At 42.4% G+C, this 24,538-nt stretch overlaps 1 protein-coding gene across 1 annotated transcript in view; it reads right to left on the reverse strand.

Moving 5' to 3' along the window:
• LOC137416046 (serine/threonine-protein kinase H1 homolog) overlaps positions 1 to 24,427 on the reverse strand; it is a 25,067-nt gene extending 640 nt beyond the window's left edge. The window contains exons 1-2 of the mRNA XM_078785323.1: positions 24,289 to 24,427; positions 22,378 to 23,350 (exon numbers count right to left, since the gene is read on the reverse strand). Of these exons, the coding sequence (XP_078641449.1) occupies positions 22,378 to 23,232 (855 nt within the window). The 5' untranslated portion in view covers positions 23,233 to 23,350; positions 24,289 to 24,427. The remainder of the gene's footprint in view (positions 1 to 22,377; positions 23,351 to 24,288) is intronic.
• Between the last annotated feature and the right edge of the window lie 111 nt (positions 24,428 to 24,538).

The following is a 24,538-nucleotide window of genomic DNA, read 5'->3' on the forward strand; positions in this document are numbered from 1 at the left end:
ATTGTATAATTTAAATCCCCCAGCTCTTTCTGTGCTTTGTCCCCCAAATATTCCTACAGGTCGCACAAGATCTGCCAGCAACCCTCTGATGGTTAAACTGCCGAAATCTCGGCTCTCTGCCCACCTTCACTCTTTCATTCCTCTTTTCTCCCGCCTCTGGAACAAACTCCCACACTCCCTTCAATCCCACTCCTCCCTCCAGATCTTTAAAACAGCTGTTCACCACCCATCTCTTATCTTCCCCCATCCAAAACCTTGATCTTTTCTACCCCCACTAATTCACCCCAGATCCACCTTGTTTGAAATTCCAACTTCTTTCCTGGAAGTCCCGGCAGTGTCCATATGTTTTATACCTCTCCCACCTCCTCCCCCCCTTCCCATGCCTCCCCCCCCCCCAAAGCCCTCTCCCTCCCACAGATCTCTCGATGTCCCTGCTCTCAGATGTTGTGTTTTTGTTCCTCCCCCTCTCGCTCCATCTTGTCTACCGCTCCCCATGTTATATGTTTTATGTGTCGGTTTATCTTTCTGTGTGATTAATGTTAGCTCTTTCACGAGCCTCGATCTTGTATACAAAAAAAAAGAAAAGTCCTGGTTGTTCCAAACTTCTTCCATTTAAGAATTATGGAGGCCACTGTGGTCTTGGGAACCTTCAATGCAGCAGAGACTTTTTTGTAGGCTTCCCCAGATCTGTGCCTCGACACAATCCTGTCTTTGAGCTCTGCAGGCAGTTCCTTCGACCTCATGGCTTGGCTTTTGCTCTGATATGCATCGTCAGCTGTGAGACCTTATATAGACAGGTGTGTGCCTTTCCAAATCATGTCCAATCAATTGAATTTACCACAGGTGGACTCCAATCAAGGTGTAGAAACATCTCAAAGATGATCAAGAGAAATGGGAGGCACTTGAGCTAAATTTCAAGTGTCATAGCAAAGAGTTTGAATACTTATTTCAATGTGATATTTCAGTTTTTTCTTTTTCATAAATTTGCAAAACTTTCTAAAATCCTGTTTTCTCTTTGTCATTCTGGGGTATTGAGTGTAGATTGATGAGGGAAAAAATGAATTTAAATGATTTCAGCATAAGGCTGCAACATAACAAAATGTGAAAAAGTGAAGGGGTCTGAGTACTTTCTGAATGCACTGTAGGTATTTGCTCTCTTCTCTGACACGACACACACGACTTGGATGAAACTTGACTACAATCTTCATCACCGGTGATTTAACAAATTTTGTTCACTGCATAAGAAATATCAAGGTCTGAGGGGTCTGTGGTGGGGTGGGTTTGAGGGGGAAGGGCAAAGAGGGAGGGTTTGAGTGACTGTTGCTCCTGATCCAGGTGAACTTCAGGACCCATGGTCCTATTTTATATTTTTACTCGCAGAGTCCCCATCAATGGCAGGAGTTCATAGATGAGATGAGTTCACCTGAAATGAGCAATATTTTTGGAGTGTGTATTAGTAGAAACAGGAGCGCAGTGCAAATATTCAGTGAGCAGGTATCACAACGGGTGGAGCTGGTAAACTCGGCAACCTAGTTCCATTCCACCAGTGAAGATTTCAAATCCATGTTTATTGTATGTCCGAAGTACTGCTTGGGAGTGAGGTTGATATTATGAAAGCTCAGCTGGGAAACTGATTTAAGCACATTTTGGGCCTACCACCTCGTGGAAGATCACCAAATTTCTTTCCATGCCAAATGACCACCCTCCAGGCACTAATCAGTCTCCACTTCGCTTTTCCAGCTCCCGACCTGCCCTCAACCTGCCCCCTCTCTCTGGGCTCCCCATAGCTCTGGGCTTGTAATTTTTAAACTGTAGCCGATGGTAATTTATAAAGGCCTTAGTTAAAAACACACCAATTGTCTCGATCAACCTGGATCATCAAGTATTAATTAAATTAGATATTCAAAATCTATTTTATTGTCAATCGGAAAGTGCTCTCTAAACGGCTGTACAGGCACACAGATCAAAATCACTTGTTTTAAACTATATACAACAACAACAACAGGCATTTTAAGGCCATTTTCCCTGCGAGAGCGGGGGTTAGCCTTGCGGTCCCCATGACAATCTTCTCCATTTTGCCCTATTTTCTGCATCTCCCTTTGTTAACCCCTTTGCCCACATTTCTTCTTCCACCATCTTTAGCCAAGTCTTTCTCGGTCTTCCCCGTCCTCTACTTCCTTCTACATTCATTTCCATCACTCTTCTCAACCAGTCACTTTCATCCTTCCTCAACACATGACCAAACCATCTCAACCTGTTCCTCTTCACAGCATCCTTCACAGGCTCTATTCCCATCATCTTTCGAAATTCATCATTTGTCTTCCTCTCTCCCAACGATACTCCGCACATCCACCGAACCATTCGCATTTCCACCCTTTCCAGCCTTCGTTGCTGCTATCCGTTCATTATCCATGTCTCGCTCCCATAAATCATAACACTTCTCACACATGCAGCATACACCTTTGCCTTCAGCTTCAACGACAACTTCAACGACTTGTTTTAACTATATAACATTAAAAAAAAACACTTTTAGAGGCCGTTTTTCCCTGCAGAGCAGGGGTTGGCCTTTTTCAGGCACTGTGGCCCCCTTTTTGAAGCAATGTTTTATGGTCCGGATGCCATTCCTGCCGCCAACCCTGTTAGCCGCCTCTTGTGACACACACGGAATTACCAGCAAGCTGGTACTCAATTTACTGACCTTGAAAGGATGACAGGCTGAGTCAACCCCCCGGCGTTAATTCAGCGATCAACCAGAATTCAAACCCAGGATCCTAGGATCCCAAGCCAGCACCCTAACCACTAATCCAACACCAGGCTCTTGTTTTAAATGATATAATGCAGTTTATTTGGAGGTGTATATTTGGTAAAGTTAGCTAAGGTAGTAACCTTTTTTCTTTAAACTTTTTTCACCTGTCAGATGAGCTGTGTCGTTAGATGAGCAGTAAAATTACCTTTAAATAGATGTATGGATTGTGTTTCCACTATTTTTCGTTTTTTAATGATTAGTGCATTTCAAGGCTGACGCCCCCCCCCCCCCCCCCCCCAGAATTTACATGTTTTAAACGTTTCCCAGTGTGTACCCTGGTCAGAATAGGTACACCATATCCCTGCGTGTCGTAAGAGACGACTAAGAGGGTTGGCGTCAGGAAGGGCATCCGGCCATAAAAACATTGCCTCAAAAAGAGAACCATGACAATCACAAGTACATATGGGCAGGGTGCAGCCCGAAGTGGAGATCGGTTTCTGAGGTTTGGGACATGGAATGTGGGGACAATGACAGGGAGATCAGGTGAAGTGGTGGAAGTATTGGTCAGAAGAAGAGTGGACATATGTTGTGTGCAAGAGACGAGATGGAAGGGAAGTGGTGTGAGAATGGTGAAGGGTAGGCAGGGACAGAAATACAAGTTTGTGTAGCAAGGGTGCCCGGAGGGCGTGAATGGTGTTGGTGTCCTGTTTTCTGAGGAGTTTGTAGACAGTGTGGTGAGTGTGACTAGAGTGAGTGATAGGTTGATGATGGTGAAAATGATGATTGGAAAGCTCTTGGTGAACGTCATCTCGGGATATGCTCCGCAGGTTGGTCGAAGCGATGAAGAGAAGGACAAGTTCTGGTGTGCGATAGAGAAGCTGATGGAAAACGTGAAAGATGAGGAAGTTGTTGTGGTGGGAGGAGACCTGAATGGACATGTGGGAAGGAGTATGGATGGTTTTGAGGGAGTTCATGGGGGTTACGGATATGGTATGAGAAATGGAGAAGGTGAAAGGATTTTGGAGTTTGCTGATGGAGCTGATTTGTTGATTTGTAATACTCAGTTCCAGAAAGAGGACAATAAGCTTGTTACATACACGTCAGGTGGGTCGACGACAACCGTTGACTACCTGATGGTGCGTCGGCGAGATAGGGGGCACCTCCGGGACACAAAGGTGATCCCGGGGGAGGAGGCTGTTTCACAGCACCACTTGGTTGTCTGCGACATAAGGGTGAAAGGTGCGAGAAGAGCTCGGCGGGTGAAGTACCAACCGAGAATGAAGGTGTGGAGGTTGAAAGAGGTGACAGTAAGGGAGGCATTAAAAGAGAGGCTGAGTAGGGTAGAGGATGATGTGGTTGAGCTTGAAAGTGGTTGGATGTCAATGAAAGCTAGTCTGTTGGGAGCCGTTGGTGAGGTATGTGGATGGACAAAAGGACCACCGAGGCACTCGGAAACATGGTGGTGGGATGTTGAGGTTGGAAAGAGGATTGACGAGAAGAGGAAGAAGTTCAAAGAGTGGCAGAAGGCGAAGGGTACGGGAGCAGAAACAGCAGAGCATGAAAGTTATAAGGCAGCCAGGAAGGCTGCAAAGAAAGAGGTAGCAAAGGCGCAGGAGGCATGTAGGAAAATGTTCGGAGAACGCTTGGATTCGGAAGAGGGTCAGAAAGCAGTATTCAGGATTGCAAAGCACATAGCGAAAGAGAGGTGTGATGTGATGGGGGTGAGTTGCTTGAAGGATGAAGTGGGACAAATCGTTGTCGACCCAGATGGAATTAAAGGAAGATGGAAAAGATATATGGAAATGCTGTTGAATACAGAGAATGAATGGGATGGTAACATAGAGAGTAACCCAGTTTTAGGACCGGCAGAGAAGATAACTGAGAAGGAAGTTGAGGAAGCGATAAAAGCAATGAAGAGTGGAAAAGCGGGAGGGCTGACGGGAGTTGTGGGAGATATGTTGAAGGCAGCAGGAAGTTGGGGTGTGAAGAGAATGACAGAGATCTGTAATCTGGTGGTGAAAGAAGGCCGCATTCCAGTGGATTGGGAACTGAGTACCCTCGTCCCTCTATACAAGGGGAAAGGTGACCCTCTGGAGTGTGGCTCGTACCGAGCGATAAAGTTATTGGAGCATGGAATGAAGGTATTGGAAAGGGTGTTGGAGAGGAGGATAAGGAAGAAAGTGAAGATCGACGAAATGCAGTTTGGATTTATGCCAGGAAGAGGAACGACAGATGCGCTTTTCATTGTGAGGCAGTTGCAGGAGAAGTACATGGATAAGAGGAAGAAGTTGTTTTTTGCGTTTGTTGATCTGGAGAAAGCATTCGATAAGGTTCCACGCAAAGTATTGACATGGGCATTGAGGAAGTTAGGAGTGGAGGAATGGTTGATCAGAGTCGTGATGGCAATGTACAAAAGAGCACGCACAGCTGTAAGGACGAAGGACGGTGTGGAAGTGTAACTCAGTGTAACTTATTAATTGGCACTGGTAACTTATTAATTAACCTGGTAACAAAGCAGATACATTTTACATGCAAACTCTGTGAAAGACGAGTTTGTAAATGAGTCAGGAATGCGCCCGAACATGATAATCTCTTGTCCACCTGGTCACAGCCCCTGGCTGAAGCACCCCCCTATCGTTTGGTAAACGGAAATCACAGCAGGAGGGGAGCGAGCTGATGCCAGGACTCAGTGCATGCATGACCTCGAGGCATTAGCGGAGAAAGGATTAACCTTCAGCGGACAGGGGATTAACTCCAGTTTGTCCAATATAAACGAGAGCAAACGTGGAGTCGAAGAGGACTTGCCACGATAACTCCTGCTCGACGGAGCGAACGAGCGCCCATCATCAGAACCTCTGCCCGACGGGAATGGCGGAGGAACATCAGCCGAACGAGAAGGACATTGGAAAAGAGTTAACCTGATCCATTATATTATGCGGTATTATTTGGTAAATGGAATGAAGTGAATAACCAGTTAATAAACCAGACCTTTTGTAAACCTGTGTCCGGTCATTGGAGTCCTGTGAGTCATCACACAAAATTCTTCTACAATTTGGAGGCACCGCTGACATCAACTGGACACAAACAAGTCTTTAAAAGGTAAGTGTGTCTTGTTTTTGGTCCAGTATGATTTACGAACTTGGGAATAGTTATGTGTATATACATGAAGGATTTGGTGTGTAGGACTTGTGATTGTCCATAGGTAAAATCAGGATGGAACGTTTTAAATGATTCTAATTATTCGTGGGCTTGCGAGTATATGTACAGTATACGCTGGGTATTAAAAGCCTTACTCTGGTCTGCAGGCAAGTCGGCTCATGAAGGGCACCATGAAGCGATTTGTTTGTCGGTTCGGTAAGGTCCGTACACGTGTACAATCGTGTACACCCGTTTTAAATAAATAATTTTTTTTCAGTTTTCCCGCCATGCCTAAACCTCGTTCGATCAACAAATAAATTCATGACAGACAACCCCCCCTCATGCCGGTCCAGAATTACTGTGAAAGATGGCGATTGGATAAAAAATTGCATACCAACACTCCCTCACTGTCCCTCATTGTCCCTCATGTCCATTCCGGCACCCTGTCTCTTCCTCCCGCTCCTTTTCCCTCCCTTTACTTCCCATTGGCGGACGTTTTGCGAGAAGCAAAGCGTTTTGCAGGACGCTTCCAGGAAACAAAACCAGTGCTGTTGTTTTTTTTAACGAAATTTGCCAGATAAATAGCATGGGTGACACGGAACCAGTGCTGTGTGTTTTTTTTAACGAAATTTGCCAGATAAATAGCATGGGTGACACGGAACCAGTGCTGTTGTTTTTTTTTGACGAAATTTGCCAGATAAATAGCATGGGTGACACGGAACCAGTGCTGTGTGTTTTTTTTAACGAAATTTGCCAGATAAATAGCATGGGTGACACGGAACCAGTGCTGTTGTTTTTTTTTTGACGAAATTTGCCAGATAAATAGCATGGGTGACACGGAACCAGTGCTGTTGTTTTTTTTTAACGAAATTTGCCAGATAAATAGCATGGGTGACATGGAACCAGTGCTGTTGTTTTTTTTAACGAAATTTGCCAGATAAATAGCATGGGTGACACGGAACCAGTGCTGTGTGTTTTTTTAACGAAATTTGCCAGATAAATAGCATGGGTGACACGACGAAATGATTGGATTTTGGTGAAGACCCAGGTGCGAATCTGGCTACGAGAATTGTTTAAAGTGATTCTTCACCATAAAGAGATCGGGTGAAAAGCGATATACATGATATTTAACATAATATACTTATTAATGTTATTATTTTAATATTATTCAAAAAAAAAAAAAAGTGACAAAAACACGCCGATTCCATTTTTGGTTCAGGTCCGAATCCAGATCCGGCCTATCAGTGGGATACAAAACATAAACTGTTCACCAAGGCGGAGATATAATAATAATAATAATAATTCTGTATTATTTAGTTAACCAGTTTGTGTGAAACCTCAACCTAAATATAAAAATTGATCTGCTTGGTGTTAGTTTAAGGGCTGTTCCAAATTTATCCTGATTATGAGAGATAATTACAGGAAATGTGTACTGTTCTTGCTTGGTGATTATGAGACAAAAACAGCAGAGTGGGAATCGGCAGACAATGGAACAGCTAGCGACGAGTGTTTGTGAGTAACAACCACCCTCTGGTCGAGGCTCATAGAAGGGGTGATGCTTACTGATTCGGCACGCTTACAATAGGTGTTAATGGTGGGATGTCAGAGGTTTTGGTGTGGTTTAATGTTCACACTGTTTTGGAAAATAATGCTCGATGCAACATGATCCTAAAAAAAGAACCCAGCCCTACATCGAAAGATCAGGAAGGGAAGGAATGGAAAATTTGTCAAGGTTTGAAATTAATCGGACAAGTGGGTCCCAAGGTATGGTCACCGTACTCCCAAGCCGTTCGCTTTGGCTCTGCGAATGAACCAAACCATTTCATGTAAATAGAGGGGGGGTTCTGTGGTCGTTCGCTTTGGCTTTGCGAATGGACCAAACCATTGCATGTAAATAGAAGGGGGGTTCTGTGGTCGTTACTGCCACGTGGTTTCAAAGTTTTTGTTGTTGCTTGCACGCATGTTGTTTTTTTTTGCAAGCACGTACGGGCAAGCACGTACGTGCGGGCACGCCCTAGTATATATAAATAGAGGTAATATTGAGTTATGGAATTAATTGCTTTCAACAATGCAAAGGGTGACAAGATATGGGATTTTAATGGGATTTTAATGGGATTTTAATGGGATTGCATTGTGATTCATTGGGATTATCCATTGGGATAATCTACAACGTTTCACTTTCGTTGTTGCAACGTTTTGCTCCAACGTTTTGGGGACACTCAAATATTAAATAAATCGGATAAGAATTCACGAGTTATTTAATTATGAGCGATTAATGAAGTACTTATTTAATTAATTACATTTCTTATTAAATTACAGTTTTTTTTTTTTTTTTTTTTTTTTTTTTTTTTGTATACAAGGTCGAGGCTCGTGAAAGAGCGAACATTAATCACACAGAAAGACAAACCGACACAAAAAACATATAACATAGGGAGCGGTAGACAAGATGGGGAGAGAGGGGGAAGGACACAAACACAACATTTGAGAGCAGGGACCGAGAGACATGGAGACATCGAGAGATCTGAGAGAGGGCGAGGGCTTTGGGGGGGGGGGGGGGGGGCGTGGGAAGGGGGCGGTGGGAGAGGTATAAAACATATGGACACTGCCAGGACTTCCAGGAAAGAAGTTGGAATTTCAAACAAGGTGGATCTGGGGTGAATTAGCGGGGGTAGAAAAGATCAAGGTTTTGGATGGGGGAAGATAAGAGATGGTGGTGAACAGCTGTTTTAAAGACCTGGAGGGAGGAGTGGGATTGAAGGGAGTGAGGGAGTTTGTTCCAGAGGCGGGAGAAAAGAGGAATGAAAGAGTGAAGGTGAGCAGAGAGCCGAGATTTCGGCAGTTTAACCATCAGAGGGTTGCTGGCAGATCTTGTGCGACCTGTAGGAATATTTGGGGGACAGAGCACAGAGAGAGCTGGGGGTGCAAGGCCGGAGAGGAGTCGGTAGAAGACAGAAAGACCACCTACCTGCCTGCGGTGAGTGAGTGAAAGGCCCTCAGAGATAGCTTCATCGCGGGAGATTCCAATAATTCTGAAAGCTTTGGTTTCAACAGCGTGAAGCCGAGCTAGGTGTGAGGCAGGAGCACCGGCCCATAGGGGAGAACAGTATTCCATTGAGCTGCGGATGAAAGCCTTGTATGTGGTGAGGAGCTCAGGTGTGCCGAGGAAGGACTTCGCACGATGGAGGATGCCCAGTCGGCGACTGGCTTTGGAGGCCAGCTTGGAAATGTGGTTTTCCCAAGAAAGATCATGGCAGATAGTGAGACCCAAAATCTTGAGCGACAGAACTTCTTGGAGAGGATTGTTGAGAAAGTAGATGGGAGGGTTGTCCAGTCGATCTTTTCGGAGAGACATAGTAAGAGTGTGAGATTTGTAATTACATTACAGTAATTACCTGAGGTAATTACAGTAATTACAGTTCCGGTAATTACAGTAATTACAGTAATCATTACAGTAATTGCAGTAATCTTATTACAGTAATTACATTACATTAACTCAGGCACCTTTTGAGTAAGGAAGCTGATATTTGGACATGACACTGACCAAGTGATGTGGCTGTCAAGGAAAATATTGATTTATTGATTAATCATTTAATAAATTAACTCGTTGATTTATAAATGACTTATTTAATTAAAAGTCCTCAGAGATACATCTTCGGATGAAATACTTACAGATTGGTTATGCTATGAGCCAATTGATTAAGGAAAATATTTTGTGATGGCCATATTGGCAATTTCGTGGCCATATTCGTGGCAACTCAGTTAGTGCCACTGCACCTTTAAAATGCATCCCTGCGTTCATTTTTCGATCGATTGAGTTGAAATTTTGAACAATCGGATCTGGACTGTCGCTGTTAACGACTCTAGCATGCACTCGTCCAATCAGGATGGAGCGGTATGGTCCCCGGATTATCACTGCCCGCAGTTTTAATTAAATTTACTTTTTTCTCTTGGTCATATAATTTTGAAGACATGCATGTCATGATAGAGGAAATGTTTGTTCTGTTAAACGGAATAAATGTTGTTTATTTGTGTGGGTGTGTATTTTTGTGTATTTGGATATATTTTCACGACTAATTCCAGTTATCGTCCTGCAAAATGTCTGCTCGTTCTTTTCCTTTGAGTCGTAAATTCCTGTTGAACTCTCATTAAAATGCGGAATTAAGTACGCTGTGTGATGATGGAGATCCTTGATGACGAATCAGGAATAGTGAATGAGCAAACAAATATCACGGATGGTACACCGGATAGGGAAAATGTAGATGAAACCCCTTTTGCTCAGGTGCTGTGTAGCGCTGCACAAAGATCCATATGAGCGGGGCCTGGGTGCTGTGTAATTAGTACACAAAGAACCAATTACTAGGGTGCTGAATAAACACAAAGATCCATTTTTGGAGCTGGTTCTCCCGGTGCTGTGATTTATTCAAAGAACCAAATCTTGTAAGAATTAAGATATGATTTGTCGACATTATAAATACTTTAATATATGTAACGATTTTTGTAACGATCATCCTGCAAAAGGTCTGCTCGTTCTTTTTCCTTTGAGTCGTAAATTCCTGTTGAATACTCATTAAAATGCGGAATTAAGTACGCTGTGTGATGATGGAGATCCTTGATGACGAATCAGGAATAGTGAATGAGCAAACAAATATCACGGATGCTGCGGCTAGAGCAGTGGAAGCGATTTTTGAATTGTTCAATGATTATTCGATATTGTTATGACTTATTGTCAATAGGTATACTAAGTGGCCATGAGGTAGCCTGTTGCTATGTACAGTTTTATTCTATTGTTGATTATACCACATAGCTGTGGTGATAAAGGAAATGTTCGTTTAAATAGATGATTATGATAGGACCATGACTATAAAATCATGATGATTATTATGAATGATATCATAGGGTTCAAATGCAGAATGCTGCATGAACTTGGGAAAGAACTTTCAAGCCCTATGGGATAAATTGGGTATTACAAGCGATGGAGTTTCAAAATTTAGCATGATTGAAGGAATTTGACAGTCCCATTTCAGGAGTTTTACGAAATTTATATTGCCAAGAGATTTGGGTACTATTAAAAGAAAAATGATGAGATATTTTTCCCAAAGAACTTTAATATCTGCCATCCATTTTGGCTGTCTCACGAATGAAGGATGGGTTGCCTTTAGTGGTTGCAAAGAAAATTTGTGGAGACCAGGCAAAATGGGGAAATATGTCAGATATGACCCTAGGACAGGACGGTGATTCATCAATTAACATGAGGTACGAACCAGAGGTGACGGTCAATGGATGGACCTGTCCTGACATCATTGGGGAAAGGGCTTATGCAAGGAGTCATCCAAAATGATTAATTTGATTTATTGATGAATATTGATGAATTAATTGAAATTGAATAATTGATTGAATTATTAATTGATTGAATCTAATTGATTGAATTTAATTGAATAAATTTAACTGAATAAATTTAACTGAATAAATTGAACTGAATAAATTGAATTGAATATATTGATTGTTTGATTGATGAAAATGCGGTCTCAAGAAAGAAGCTTTGATATCTTTGCGAGATATTAACAATGTGGAGACAACCTGGGAAAATTGAGCAAGGTGGTGAGTTTATATACAGATATATATGTGCGGTTACCATTGTGTGATTTCCCCGTCAACAGAGCGGACACCTGAGGATTCACCCATTTCATACTGACCCTCCGGCTCATCTGCAAATACTGATCTGTGAGATTGGATTGTGCAAAGCCACAGCTGAGGGAGATTTTCTGGAAATCACCGTGTGAACAGGTGGAGAGATCCTTCCTGGAGGTACGAGTGAAGCTTTAGAGGAACCTGGAACAAGCTACAACGCATCCAACGTTACTTTGATAAAAGGTGGAACAAACTCCAGTAGATTTTATTTATAGGACATATAGTACAGGTGTGTACAGGTGCATTCCAAAGCGCAGATCCTAGTAATCTACCTGGTACATTGAGGGAATATTGAGTGGTATTCACATACAGGCAAAATGGGAAATGGAGTCTGCAAGGGCAAACAAGGTCAGCTAGACTTGTCCCAAAGAGGCACTTGCGTCAACCACATGTATCAGCAATATGGTCCACATTCACTTAAAGATTTGGAATCTTGGCATGAATGGACAAAAGGGAGAAAGAAGGAATTCCCCAAGGATGGCACGTTTGACAGGAACACATTGGAAACACTCAGAGAAGAATTAGAAGCAAGAGACAGACAGAAGTTGAAGGTGGATTGGAAACCATTTTATTACTGGGACATCGAGTCTAGAGACAGGGAGACCAAAACGAAAATGGGGGGTGTGAAGAAAGAAATGAAGCAGATACAACATAGGTTGGAAAAGGTATCCACCCAAATGCCTCTTGAAGTTAGCAATGGAAAGCGATCCCAGTTCAGATTGTACCCAGACGCAAGGTCATATGAGATAAATGAAATAGAAGAGGAAACTCCTCCACCCTATCGGCGAAATAGTGTATATCAGCCACAGGAAGTACAGGTACCTGTACCTCTACCTGCCGAAGGGCCAGTACAGAGTGAAACGATTGGCTCTAGCCGACAGAAGACAGGTGAAAGCAGTGCCCCAGTTGAGGTGACTACCCCAGAGGGTGCAACTGGAGGACAGGAACCGACTCAAAGTGGGCAAGCAATACAACCAGCTGCAACAACTTCAACATACGTCCCATACCACCATACAAGGAGTAAGGGTTCTGTGATGAATGCCAATCTATCCAACGATCAATATGATCTGCCAATGAACATTCAAAACTTGACTCTCCCACAGGGAGGTTTTGAACAATGTGGCGTTATGAATTTCCCGCAACGGCAATTTCCAGGGGCAAATGAGGAACGCCCAGATTTGATGTATAGACCTTGGCAAATACACCAATTGAAGGCATTACAGAGCGATATGCCATCAATCAAAACAGATCCACTTCAATTCGCAGAAGAGCTACGATTGATTGTGGAAACACAATTGCCGACTATAAGAGACATAGAAATACTCTTAAAGTGGGTAATTCCTAATACCACCACTTTGAAGACATTAATGAGTGAGGCAAACTGGGTACATGCAGTAAATGGAGAATTAGACATACCCACGGAGGCTAAAATGACACAGATAAATAAATTAATAGAGGCCATACAAAAATTGCCGCCCGTGACTGATTGGAATAAAGTGGTTACGTGCAAACAGAAAACAGGAGAGGATGCTAGTGATTATTTAGACAGATTGCGAGATGTTTTTCGACTATATTCGGGAATAGACCGGGCACAAATCGACAATGCCCTAAAACCCCTTTTTATTAATGGTCTGTTGCCGAAATTGAAGAGTGAAGTGGAAAGACAGTGTATTGCTTGGGAAGGCAAGCCGATGCAAGAAATATTGAATTATGCTTTGCATCATCAGCGAATTCAGGCCAGGAACAGTGCTATAAATGCCGAAAAATTTATGCAACTACAGACACAAGCCCTGATGACTACGAACCAACGCAATAGGTTTTCTATGCAACAACGTAACAATGCAACAGACAACAACTATGAATCAGGAGATAACCAGAGGTCAGAATGGCAACCCAAAGACCCAGACATGCAGCCCAGAAAGACAAGTCAACAAGTGGACAGAGCAGGTAACGACAGAAGCCGGTGCTTCAACTGTGGAGAGATGGGACACTGGATAAGGAGATGCCCATATCTGAGCAGAAGACAATTTCGACAGGGAAACCAAGGACAAAGAAACCAAGGACAAAGAAACCAAGATCAAGGGTACCAGTGCTGACCGATACCTCAGACAATGATTAGGCCTTCATTGCGACAAATCCCAAATGACGATTGGCCTCAACAAATTAGATTACTGGACAAACATGAATAACTGACGATGATTCTTGGGTCTGAAAAGTTTTCGGAGCAAGAATTATTCATTTTTTCTTTTGCTTGTAAGCAAATTGATAATTAATTGATCAAATGCCGAAATTGGATCTTTTATGTTGGGCACACAATTTTAAATTTACAAAGTTGGAACAATTGCTTTGCAAATTTTAAACCAAGGGACAAGGGTCACATGATGATCAGGTGGGAATGTCGGACTATTGTTCCACACGATTGATAAGTCAGTGGTCGACTGACATGTAAATGGGTGTGTAGTCAAATTTGGATAAATTATTGTGGGAACTGAAAGGGTAATTTCAATGTGACATCATAGGGGTTTTCTAAGAATAAGCTTTTGGTCCATTTGTGTATTAGCATTTCTAAAATTGAAGGACAAATTTTATGAAATTGAAATAAAATTGACACCCATCTTGATCTGTAAATAGTTCCAATGCAAACAAATACGCATAATGCATGTGTGTGTGTATTTTTTGTGTGCCAATGTTAGTGTTTTTTATTGTTTTGTGTATCAATCTTACAAGATTGTTGACACCGACAGTGTGCCTGTCTGGAAATGGATAGTTTTATGTGGATGGGATTGAATATGCAGAGAATCCGTAAAATAAAATAGAAATAAAATTTGATTATGAACATTATCTCTTTTGTCAAGGGAGATGGAATATAAAGATTTGATGTGCTGGGTTATGAGCAGCCATTAATTAAATAGTAAAATTGTGAGTAATTTGGGGATTCCATTTTTGATAGAATTTATATGAGAATAATAGCTATTTATGGATATGAGCTTCATAAAAAGAAATGAGGGAGTACAAAATTATCCAAATTTGGGAGAGGTCTTACACTGACTTCCCAGAATACTCTGCTCATGGATTTATATATATATATATAAACTTGAATTTTATCAGCATATAAATTGTGCTGCATGTATGGATGTGTATTAGGCATAGATGATATGGGAAAATAGTAAAGAAAATCTTGCTGATTTGAACAATTGTGAGTTTTAAAACGGAATGCATTGTGCATCTTAAACCAAGGGGCAGACATGAACGCGCTGTTACGTTATTTATACTCAGAACGCGCTGTTACGTGTACCTGCAACATATTTGTTAATCTCGCACACCTATATTGGCATACTGGTGTCAGTAGTACTCACTGGGTGCATAGAAATGGATGAGCAACAGTTAAGGGGGTGTAAAAAACACTTACTTGGATATTTTCTACAAAAGTATGGGTTTCAATAAGTGGTACCATACACATGGGATTCATCAAATTAAGTTTTGGAGTTCAAACAAAGTCACTGGTTAACAGATGGGAATGGATAGTAAATAAATTCTTCGATGCTGGGTAAATGAAGTGAGATATTACAAAGACTTATTAGAGCTATTGTTCTTCCTTGCAGCAGTGGGAGAAAATTTAGATCCAACATAATGAATCTATAAATGAATGTGATAGGGATAATATCCTCAATTTGTACTAATTATTTGATTGTGGGTAAAGGAATTAATTAATCGTAGTGGATTGTTAACAAGCAGCCTGAAATGTCCTGAGAGTGTGCATCCATGTAATCAGAAATCCCAGATTTGTTTTTACAAACAACATTTTGGTAGAGATCTTATGTGGACGAATACTTGCTTGGTAGATAAAACGGTACTGCATGTTGGCAGCCACTTCAGTGGCCATTTAGGCCGAACAAATAGGGAAAAACTGTAATTGAATATGTAATTTACAGATGAGTATTTGGGAAGTAAAAAGGGAATTTATTGATTTGGGAGACATTTTTCGAAGGTTTATTAAAGTGTTGCAATATGACATTTGGCAAGGAAAATTATTGGATGGGAAAATTAGATCTGTTTATAAAATGAGTTTGTTGACCCATTGAAGTTAATTCTTTGAATTGTTGTTTAATTAGCATTTTGAGTTCAAATTGGAAATAGTTTGGTAGAGCTTTGGTTAAAACCTTTGGTTGCAGTGTTTTGGAACAAATTGATAAACCGTAGGAGGTTGATAAGAATATAAACAAATATGGACCTAAAATAGAAAGATTGTTATGATGATATGAAAAAATACTGAGATTAAAAGATTAAATCAAGTGATGTTGCAAATGAAACAGTAGAATTAAGATAATGGCATAACGACAATGTTATGAGTTGTGTCAATTACAATATCAGTGAACTCATATCACCACGAGTGACACACTGTTAGGAAAAAGAGGGAAAAGAAAAAAAGTGGAGAGGAATTATGGTAATAATACATTATGTTTAATTTGTTGGTTTGAAAAAAATTGTTGTTGGGAATTAGGTATTCCCGTTTGTGATTGTAATCATATACAATGCTATTCTTAGTTTAGTAATAAAATACATACCTGATTGAATATTATTTGTGTGACGCATATAAATGAATATAACTTTTTGTGTTAAGGAAAAACAACAAATTGTTGAATGTGAAACTGTCGGAAGATATACATGATTATGCTGATTTCATGGTAAGATGTACCCTATCTGATTCAGTGTGTGCGGAAAGCAGATTCAGATGTGACTGAGCATAAGGATAAGACGAGATCACATTTTGGAGGGATTGCTAACGGAATTGGGAAGAAGTTCGAGAAAGAAAATTTGTGGCTAAAAAAAAAAATGAAGTTAATCGTGGCATACACCCTCTTTCTCAAAGAATGATGAAGACATTCTCCCGTGTAACTTGGAGATGAATGCTTACCTTCACCAAGGAAATTTATGTGACCATTTGCCTGGATCACACTGCAACATATGAAAGAAAGGCGATCACTTACTCTTGTTCGAAGGCTTCGAACATTCACCACATCAGAAGTTGCAGGACAACGACATGTTACCTGCAACCTCTGTGAAATGCGGGGACATATGTTATTACTTCACCAACGTCCGGGGAACCAGCATGGAGCTGCAAAAAACGGCTGTGCCCTTGTCACAACAGCTGTGCACGATTCTGCTGGTTGCTCCTGGTAAGGACCATGAATGACCTGAACACCATGGTCCCAACATCATTGTGGATGCATCCGGCATCCCTGTTCCACATCTTGCTGGCCAATCAACGTCACACCAATACTTGCTGCCCACTCACAATGAGGGAGGAGGCAAGTCGACTACAACTGGGTGAAGGCCGTGTTCAGGAATTACTATGGTTTACAGCAAAAAGTGGCAAGAATGCTACAAGGAGAGCAGGGTCAGTCTATGACTCCGCAATGTTACCACAACAGCGAAATCCTACACAAAGTAGTGCAGGAGCTATGAAGACATTAGGAGAAAATGTTTCATACCAGGATTCAAACATAAGTGATCAGCCCTTCCTTTCAAACAAAGTCAACATTTGTGTGGAGGCAAACGTTTTTTTACCAGATGGTGCAGATGCTTTACAAAACTTGAAAATGAAGTGAAATTGTTGTATCTTGGTGATGGTGAAGTGTTGTTTTTGAAAATATATTTGTGATGCAAATGCAATAGATTGAACGATATGGAAGGAGTCAATGACCAACGAAATGTTTTGTGATTCTTGCAGGATGACGGTGTATGCCCAAGGGAATTTGATTACCAAAGTGATTGATTATTTACTTATACTTGTAATGATGTTTACTTGTAGTGATTGATTATTTACTTATACTTGTAATGATGTTTACTTGTAGTGAGTGATTGTTTACTTATATTGATGTTTAGATTAATGGTTAATATAAACAAAAAACAAAAAGATGAGGGAATTGTGGAAGTGTAACTCAGTGTAACTTATTAATTGGCACTGGTAACTTATTAATTAACCTGGTAACAAAGCAGATACATTTTACATGCAAACTCTGTGAAAGACGAGTTTGTAAATGAGTCAGGAATGCGCCCGAACATGATAATCTCTTGTCCACCTGGTCACAGCCCCTGGCTGAAGCACCCCCCTATCGTTTGGTAAACGGAAATCACAGCAGGAGGGGAGCGAGCTGATGCCAGGACTCAGTGCATGCATGACCTCGGGGCATTAGCGGAGAAAGGATTAACCTTCAGCGGACAGGGGATTAACTCCAGTTTGTCCAATATAAACGAGAGCAAACGTGGAGTCGAAGAGGACTTGCCACGATAACTCCTGCTCGACGGAGCGAACGAGCGCCCATCATCAGAACCTCTGCCCGACGGGAATGGCGGAGGAACATCAGCCGAACGAGAAGGACATTGGAAAAGAGTTAACCTGATCCATTATATTATGCGGTATTATTTGGTAAATGGAATGAAGTGAATAACCAGTTAATAAACCAGACCTTTTGTAAACCTGTGTCCGGTCATTGGAGTCCTGTGAGTCATCACACAAAATTCTTCTACAACGGGAACAGTGGTGAGTTTGAGGTGAAGGTGGGAGTGCATCAGGGGTCGGTACTAAGTCCACTACTATTTGTAGCTGTGATGGAGGTGCTGGCTCAGACCGTAAAGGAGGGTTTACCGTGGGAGTTGTTGTATGCAGATGATCTGGTGTTGATTGCGGAAAGTATGGATGGACTGAAGGAAAAGATGAACAAGTGGAAGGAATGTATGGAGACAAAAGGTCTGAAGGTGAATATCGGAAAGACAAAGGTGATGGCAAGTGGTAAAGCATGTGGTGAGGTGGAAAGAACTGGGAAGTGGCCGTGTGCTGTGTGCAGGAAGGGTGTCGGAGTGAACTCCATTCAATGTACAATGTGTGCTGAGTGGGTTCATCAAAAATGTAGTGGTCTGAGAGGGTCATTAACCAGTGTGGCAGCTACATTCAAATGTAAGGTGTGCACAGAGGGAGCTGCAGATGGAGGAAATGTTGAGTTGGATCTTGGAGACGGCGTGAAGCTGGAAGGTGTGAAAACATTTTGCTACCTCGGAGACATGCTGAATGGAGAAGGTGGATCAGACTCGGCAACGGTTGCTCGAGTGAGCTGTGCATGGAAGAAGTTTCGGGAACTGAGTGGCGTGCTGATGAGGAGGAGAGTGTCGCTGAAGCTGAAGGGAAAGGTGTATGCTGCATGTGTGAGAAGTGTTATGATTTATGGGAGCGAGACATGGGTAATGAACGTAGAGCAGCAACGAAGGCTGGAAAGGGTGGAAATGTGAATGGTTCGATGGATGTGCGGAGTATCGTTGAGAGAGAGGAAGACAAATGATGAATTGCGAAAGATGATGGGAATATTGCCTGTGATTGATGCTGTGAAGAGGAACAGGTTGAGATGGTTTGGTCATGTATTGAGGAAGGATGAAAGTGACTGGTTGAGAAGAGTGATAGAAGTTAATGTAGAAGGAAGTAGAGGACGGGGAAGACCGAGAAAGACTTGGCTAAAGATGGTGGAAGAAGAAATGCGGGTAAGGGGGTTAACAAGGAGAGATGCAGAAAATAGGGCAAAATGGAGAAGATTGTCATGGGGACCGCAAGGCTAACCCCCGCTCTAGCAGGGAACATGGCCTTAAAATGCATGTTGTTGTTGTGTTGTTGTGCATTTCAAGGGTCATGTGACTGCTTCTTCACAGATCATGGTAAACTTTACTTTTCATATCTGATGATATATGTGACGATCGTTGGTCACCATCTCATCAATTACAGTCACGTGAAAAAGTAAGTACACCCCATGTAAAGTTTTGACTTTTTCAACATATTTCAACATACAGCTATTTGATCTTCATTTCAACGATATTGATAGATAAAGGTGATATAATATAACAAATATCATGAAACATTTACATTTTGTAGTCCATTGTATAATTTAAATTAACATAAATGCAAATTTCGCATGTGGAAAAAGTAAGTACACCCCAACAGTTATTACTACTTCAAATACCTAAAATTAGAATCAGGTGCACCAGCTCAGGTGCAAATGATTAGAACACCGTCAGAGAGGATCTTGGAGGAACCTGTCTTATTTAAACCTCAGACATTTAGTTTGGTTTGCTCTTTGTTGTTGAAGTGTGCGGCGTCACCATGCCTAGATCAAAAGAGCTCTTTGAGGCCTTCAGAAAGAATGTTATAGATGCCTACGAATCTGGGAAGGGATTTAAAAAGATCTCCAAACAATTTGAAATCAATCATTCGACTGTCCGGAAGATCATCTACAAGTGGAGAAGATTCCAAACAACTGCCAACTTGTTCAGGCCAGGCCGCCCCAGCAAGTTCAGCCCGAGAGCAGACCGCAAGATACTGAAAGAAGTCTCTCAGAACCCCAGAATGTCATCACGGGACCTACAGGTAGCTCTTGCCACTGTTGATGTCAAAGTGCATGAGTCCACCATTAGAAAGAGGCTGCACAAATTTGATCTACATTGGAGGTGTGCCAGGAGGAAACCTTTGCTGTCCAGAAAGAACATCAGGGCAAGACTAAAGTTTGCCAATGAACACCTCGGCAAAGACCAGCACTTCTGGAACAATGTGCTCTGGACAGATGAGTCAAAGGTAGAGCTATTTGGCCACAGTACCAGAAGACATGTTTGGTGAAAAACAAAAACAGCATTTGACCACAAGAACCTGATACCAACTGTAAAGCATGGTGGTGGAAATATTATGGTTTGGGGCAGCTTTGCTGCATCAGGGCCTGGGCAGCTCACCGTCATATAATCCACTATGAATTCTTCATTGTACCAGAGGGTGCTTGAGGATAATGTGAGGCCATCTGTCGGAAAGTTGAAGCTCAACCGAAGGTGGACCTTGCAACATGACAATGACCCAAAACATACCAGTAAATCCACCAAGGAATGGCTGAAAAGAATGAAATGGAGGGTTCTGGAATGGCCAAGTCAAAGCCCGGATCTAAATCCCATCGAGATGTTGTGGGGGGGGGGGGGGGGATTTGAAACGAGCTGTGCATGCAAGAAACCACTCAAACATCGCACAGCTGAAAGAATTCTACATGGAGGAGTGGGCAAAAATTTCTCCCAGTCGATGTCAGAGACTGGTAGACAGTTATAAGAAACACCTACTTGAGGTTGTTTCTGCCAAAGGGGGCAATACCACCTATTAGAGCCAAGGGTGTACTTACTTTTTCCACATGCGAAATTTGCATTTATGTTTATTTAAATTATACAATGGACTACAAAATGTAAATGTTTCATGATATTTGTTATATTATATCACCTTTATCTGTCAATATTGTTGAAATGAAGATCAAATAGCTGTATGTTGAAATATGTTGAAAAAGTCAAAACTTTACATGGGGTGTACTTTCTTTTTCACGTGACTGTATATATATATTTCCTATACAACATTGAAACTCTTGGAAGAGTGAAGCAATGGATAGTATGTGTGAATTGACAATGGGGCAGCAGTTGGATTGACGATAAAATTAATGAAAAGTAGAGGTAAAAGAGATTTGGGGATGGAGGAGCCGAACATGGTTACCTGCAAGTAAGAGAGTTAGAATAGGTCGGGTAATGCGGATAAAAAAAAATTATGGATAAGGATGGAGGATCACATGAGATAGCGGTGCGAAATTGAATTGTAATTAACCGGGGATGGCATGACTTGGTGATCATTTTGCCCCTCTAACTAGACAGTAGCTTTGTGGCGTCATGCCAAGTGCTAATAAATTATGTCAAATGGAACAGCATTAGGCAAGAGGAAAAACAGACTGGATGAGAAGGTTAACTTGCTGCTGTGATGATCTGACATGTGGTCAATTACAATGATCAACTTGTATGTACAAGAGGAAGACAATCAAAACTAGAACGCCACTCAGTAGAGCGCATACTCCCGCCGTGGGTGGCCGCTGCTGAGCCCTATCTTCCAATAGTAAAAAAAATCCTTCAAAAAATTCCTGGATCCGGAATAATATCCTGAGCTTCACCAAAAACTAACCAATTCTTCCTCATCCCAAGGGCAATCATCCCACCAACTTTCATCGAAATCCGTTCAGAACCTTTCTAGATATCTTGTTCACAAACACACGAACACACACACACACACACACACACGGACACGAGTGAATGCATTACTCCCTGGAGGGAGTAATTATAACCTAAATATTAGTTATAATTTTAATTGACCTATGGGAGCGAGACATGGGTAATGAACGTAGAGCAGCAACGAAGGCTGGAAAGGGTGGAAATGCGAATGGTTCGATGGATGTGCGGAGTATCGTTGAGAGAGAGGAAGACAAATGATGAATTGCGAAAGATGATGGGGATAGAGCCTGTGATGGATGCTGTGAAGATGAACAGGTTGAGATGGTTTGGTCATGTGTTGAGGAAGGATGAAAGTGACTGGTTGAGAAGAGTGATGGAAATTAATGTAGAAGGAAGTGGAGGACGGGGAAGACCGAGAAAGACTTGGCTAAAGATGGTGGAAGAAGAAATGCGGGCAAGGGGGTTAACAAGGAGAGATGCAGAAAATAGGGCAAAATGGAGAAGATTGTCATGGGGACCGCAAGGCTAACCCCCGCTCTTGCAGGGAAAATGGCCTTAAAATGCCTGTTGTTGTTGTTGTTGTTGTATTTTAATTGACCTCAGGTTGAGTAATAAAGTGTCAAGGTTTTTTTGGAAATGCAGAGAGCTGAAAGGTCTTGTTACACCAATGTTGAAAGTATAAAATCCACACGGACTTTGCTGTTCCCATCATATCCCACATTACTACCCCATTAATGACAGCATACCTCTCCGGAGTAGCTGTACCTGCCACGCAGGATGAGCCGGTAGAGACGACTGTGGTTTTCATCCTCAAAGGGCATGGTGCCACTCAGAAGGATGTACGAGATGATTCCGAGTGCCCACATGTCCACGGCGCACGTGTATGGTTTGCGCAGCAGCACCTCAGGCGCAATGTATTCAGGTGTGCCACAGGTGGTCGTCATAGTCATGTCGTCACTCTTTCTTCGTGCACTTGCGAGCCCAAAATCCGTGATGAGGATTTTGGAGTCGTGACCTGGGTGGTAGTACAGAAGGTTCTCGGGCTTCAGGTCACGATGAGTTATTCCCAGGCTGTGCAGGTAATGCAGACCATTCAAGATCATTTGGAGGACTCGCGTTGCATCACTCTCGGTGAAAGAACCCTTGGCAATGATGCGGTCAAAAAGCTCACCACCCGTTGCCAGCTCCATGACCATGTAGACCCGGTTCGGAGTTTCGAAGACCTCGATAAGCTGCACCACATTGGAGTGGCGCACACGCCGGAGCACAGCCAGCTCTGCCTCACAAACTTCCCGACCTTCCTTGCTCCGGGTTTCCAGCATTTTGATGGCGAAGGGTTGCTTGGACACACGATGTTCTACACGGACCACTCTGCTGAAGCTTCCACGTCCGATCAGCGCCTTTATGTCATATTTCGCGGTGACCTTCTGGTCAAACCGCGCCCGATATTTGGCCACCTTGTTCCGTCCGTTCCATCCAGGATCCGTCGAGGCCAAGTCCAAAGTCCTTTTGACCTCGGAGGCCCCAGCAAGTTTGTCCGAAGGTTCCGGCAGCACTTTGGCATGGCCACAACCCATGGCATTCTCATGCTGCCATGTCATACCAGGATCGCGCCTTGTCGTGCGATTACATCACGACCACATTGCACTACCACCTACAGTCATGTGATCATTCCATCGACAACGAGCTCGCCATATGTGACCACATTCCCACGATGACCTAAAGTTCACAAGAAGTGCAGAAACAAGACTTAATTATTGAGCATCAATCACCAATCAATTGCATCTTTTCGTTTTTCCCTTATAATAACATAAGGTGAAACGGAGATCTTTATCCATTATCAGACAAAAAGAGGGGTTCGGACAAGGAGAGGGAGTGAGGGTAAAAAAATGTAGGTTCCCTGAGTTTTCACCAAAGGGTCCAAGAGTCCCAAACACTCATATTGAACTCATCAACGGATACATGTCTGTCTCTGGCTGTCTTTCTCTGTTTGCAGTGTCTGTCTATCTGTGTGTCTCGGTCTGTCTGTATGTCTCTGTATGTCTGTCTGTGTCTCTGTATGTCTGTCTTGGACTGTCTGTGTGTCTCTGTCTGTGTGTTTCTGACTGTCTGCCTGTGTCTCTGTCTGTCTGTCTCGGGCTGCCTGTGTGTCTGTCTTTCTCTGTGTGTTTCTGTCTGTCTGTGTCTCTGTCTGTCAGTCTTGGACTATCTGTGTGTCTCTGTCTTTCTCTGTGTCTCTGTCGGTGTGTTTCTGACTGTCTGTCTGTGCTTCCGTCTGTCTTTCTCAGTGTCTCTGTCTGTGTATTTCTGCTGTCTGTCTGTGTCTCTGTATGTCAGTGTGTCTCTGTCTTTCTCTGTTTCTGTCTGTGTGTTTCTGACTGTCTGTCTCTGTCTGTCTGTCTCGGACTGTCTGTGTGTCTCTGTCTTTCTCTGTGTCTCTGTATGTGTGTTTCTGTCTGTCTGTCTGTCTCTGTCTGTGCATGTGTCTCTGGGTCTGTCTGTGTCTTTTAGTAAACTTTTCGTAAAAAGTGATAGCAAGTTCCACCGAGACGAGAAATTCACAAAACGTACGTCCTTAATAGATTGGATATTAATACTATAATAGATTAAAGCCATAATAGCATTTACTAAATGCGGATTTTCGTGAAGATACGTACCAGGGTAAAAGTACTGGGATCCTCAGCTGATCACTGTTTTGTTAAAATCATCCTTATCGCAAGAACCTCTTATTCTATGATTACAGGTCACAAAAGTCATTGCGAACTTTTGTCTGCATAACTTTCGTGAACGTTTGCCTGTTGGGTTTGTTTGTGAAGCAAGCGGAGACGTCATTCACCTGTAACCATGGTTACCGTGATTACTAAATTTAGTCTTGCGCTTTACAGTGTATCATACGTCTGTTATTTG

The sequence above is a fragment of the Myxine glutinosa genome, chromosome 10 (genome assembly GCF_964187855.1).
Source record: "Myxine glutinosa chromosome 10, kmMyxGlut1.1, whole genome shotgun sequence".
NCBI classification, from domain to species: domain Eukaryota; kingdom Metazoa; phylum Chordata; class Myxini; order Myxiniformes; family Myxinidae; genus Myxine; species Myxine glutinosa.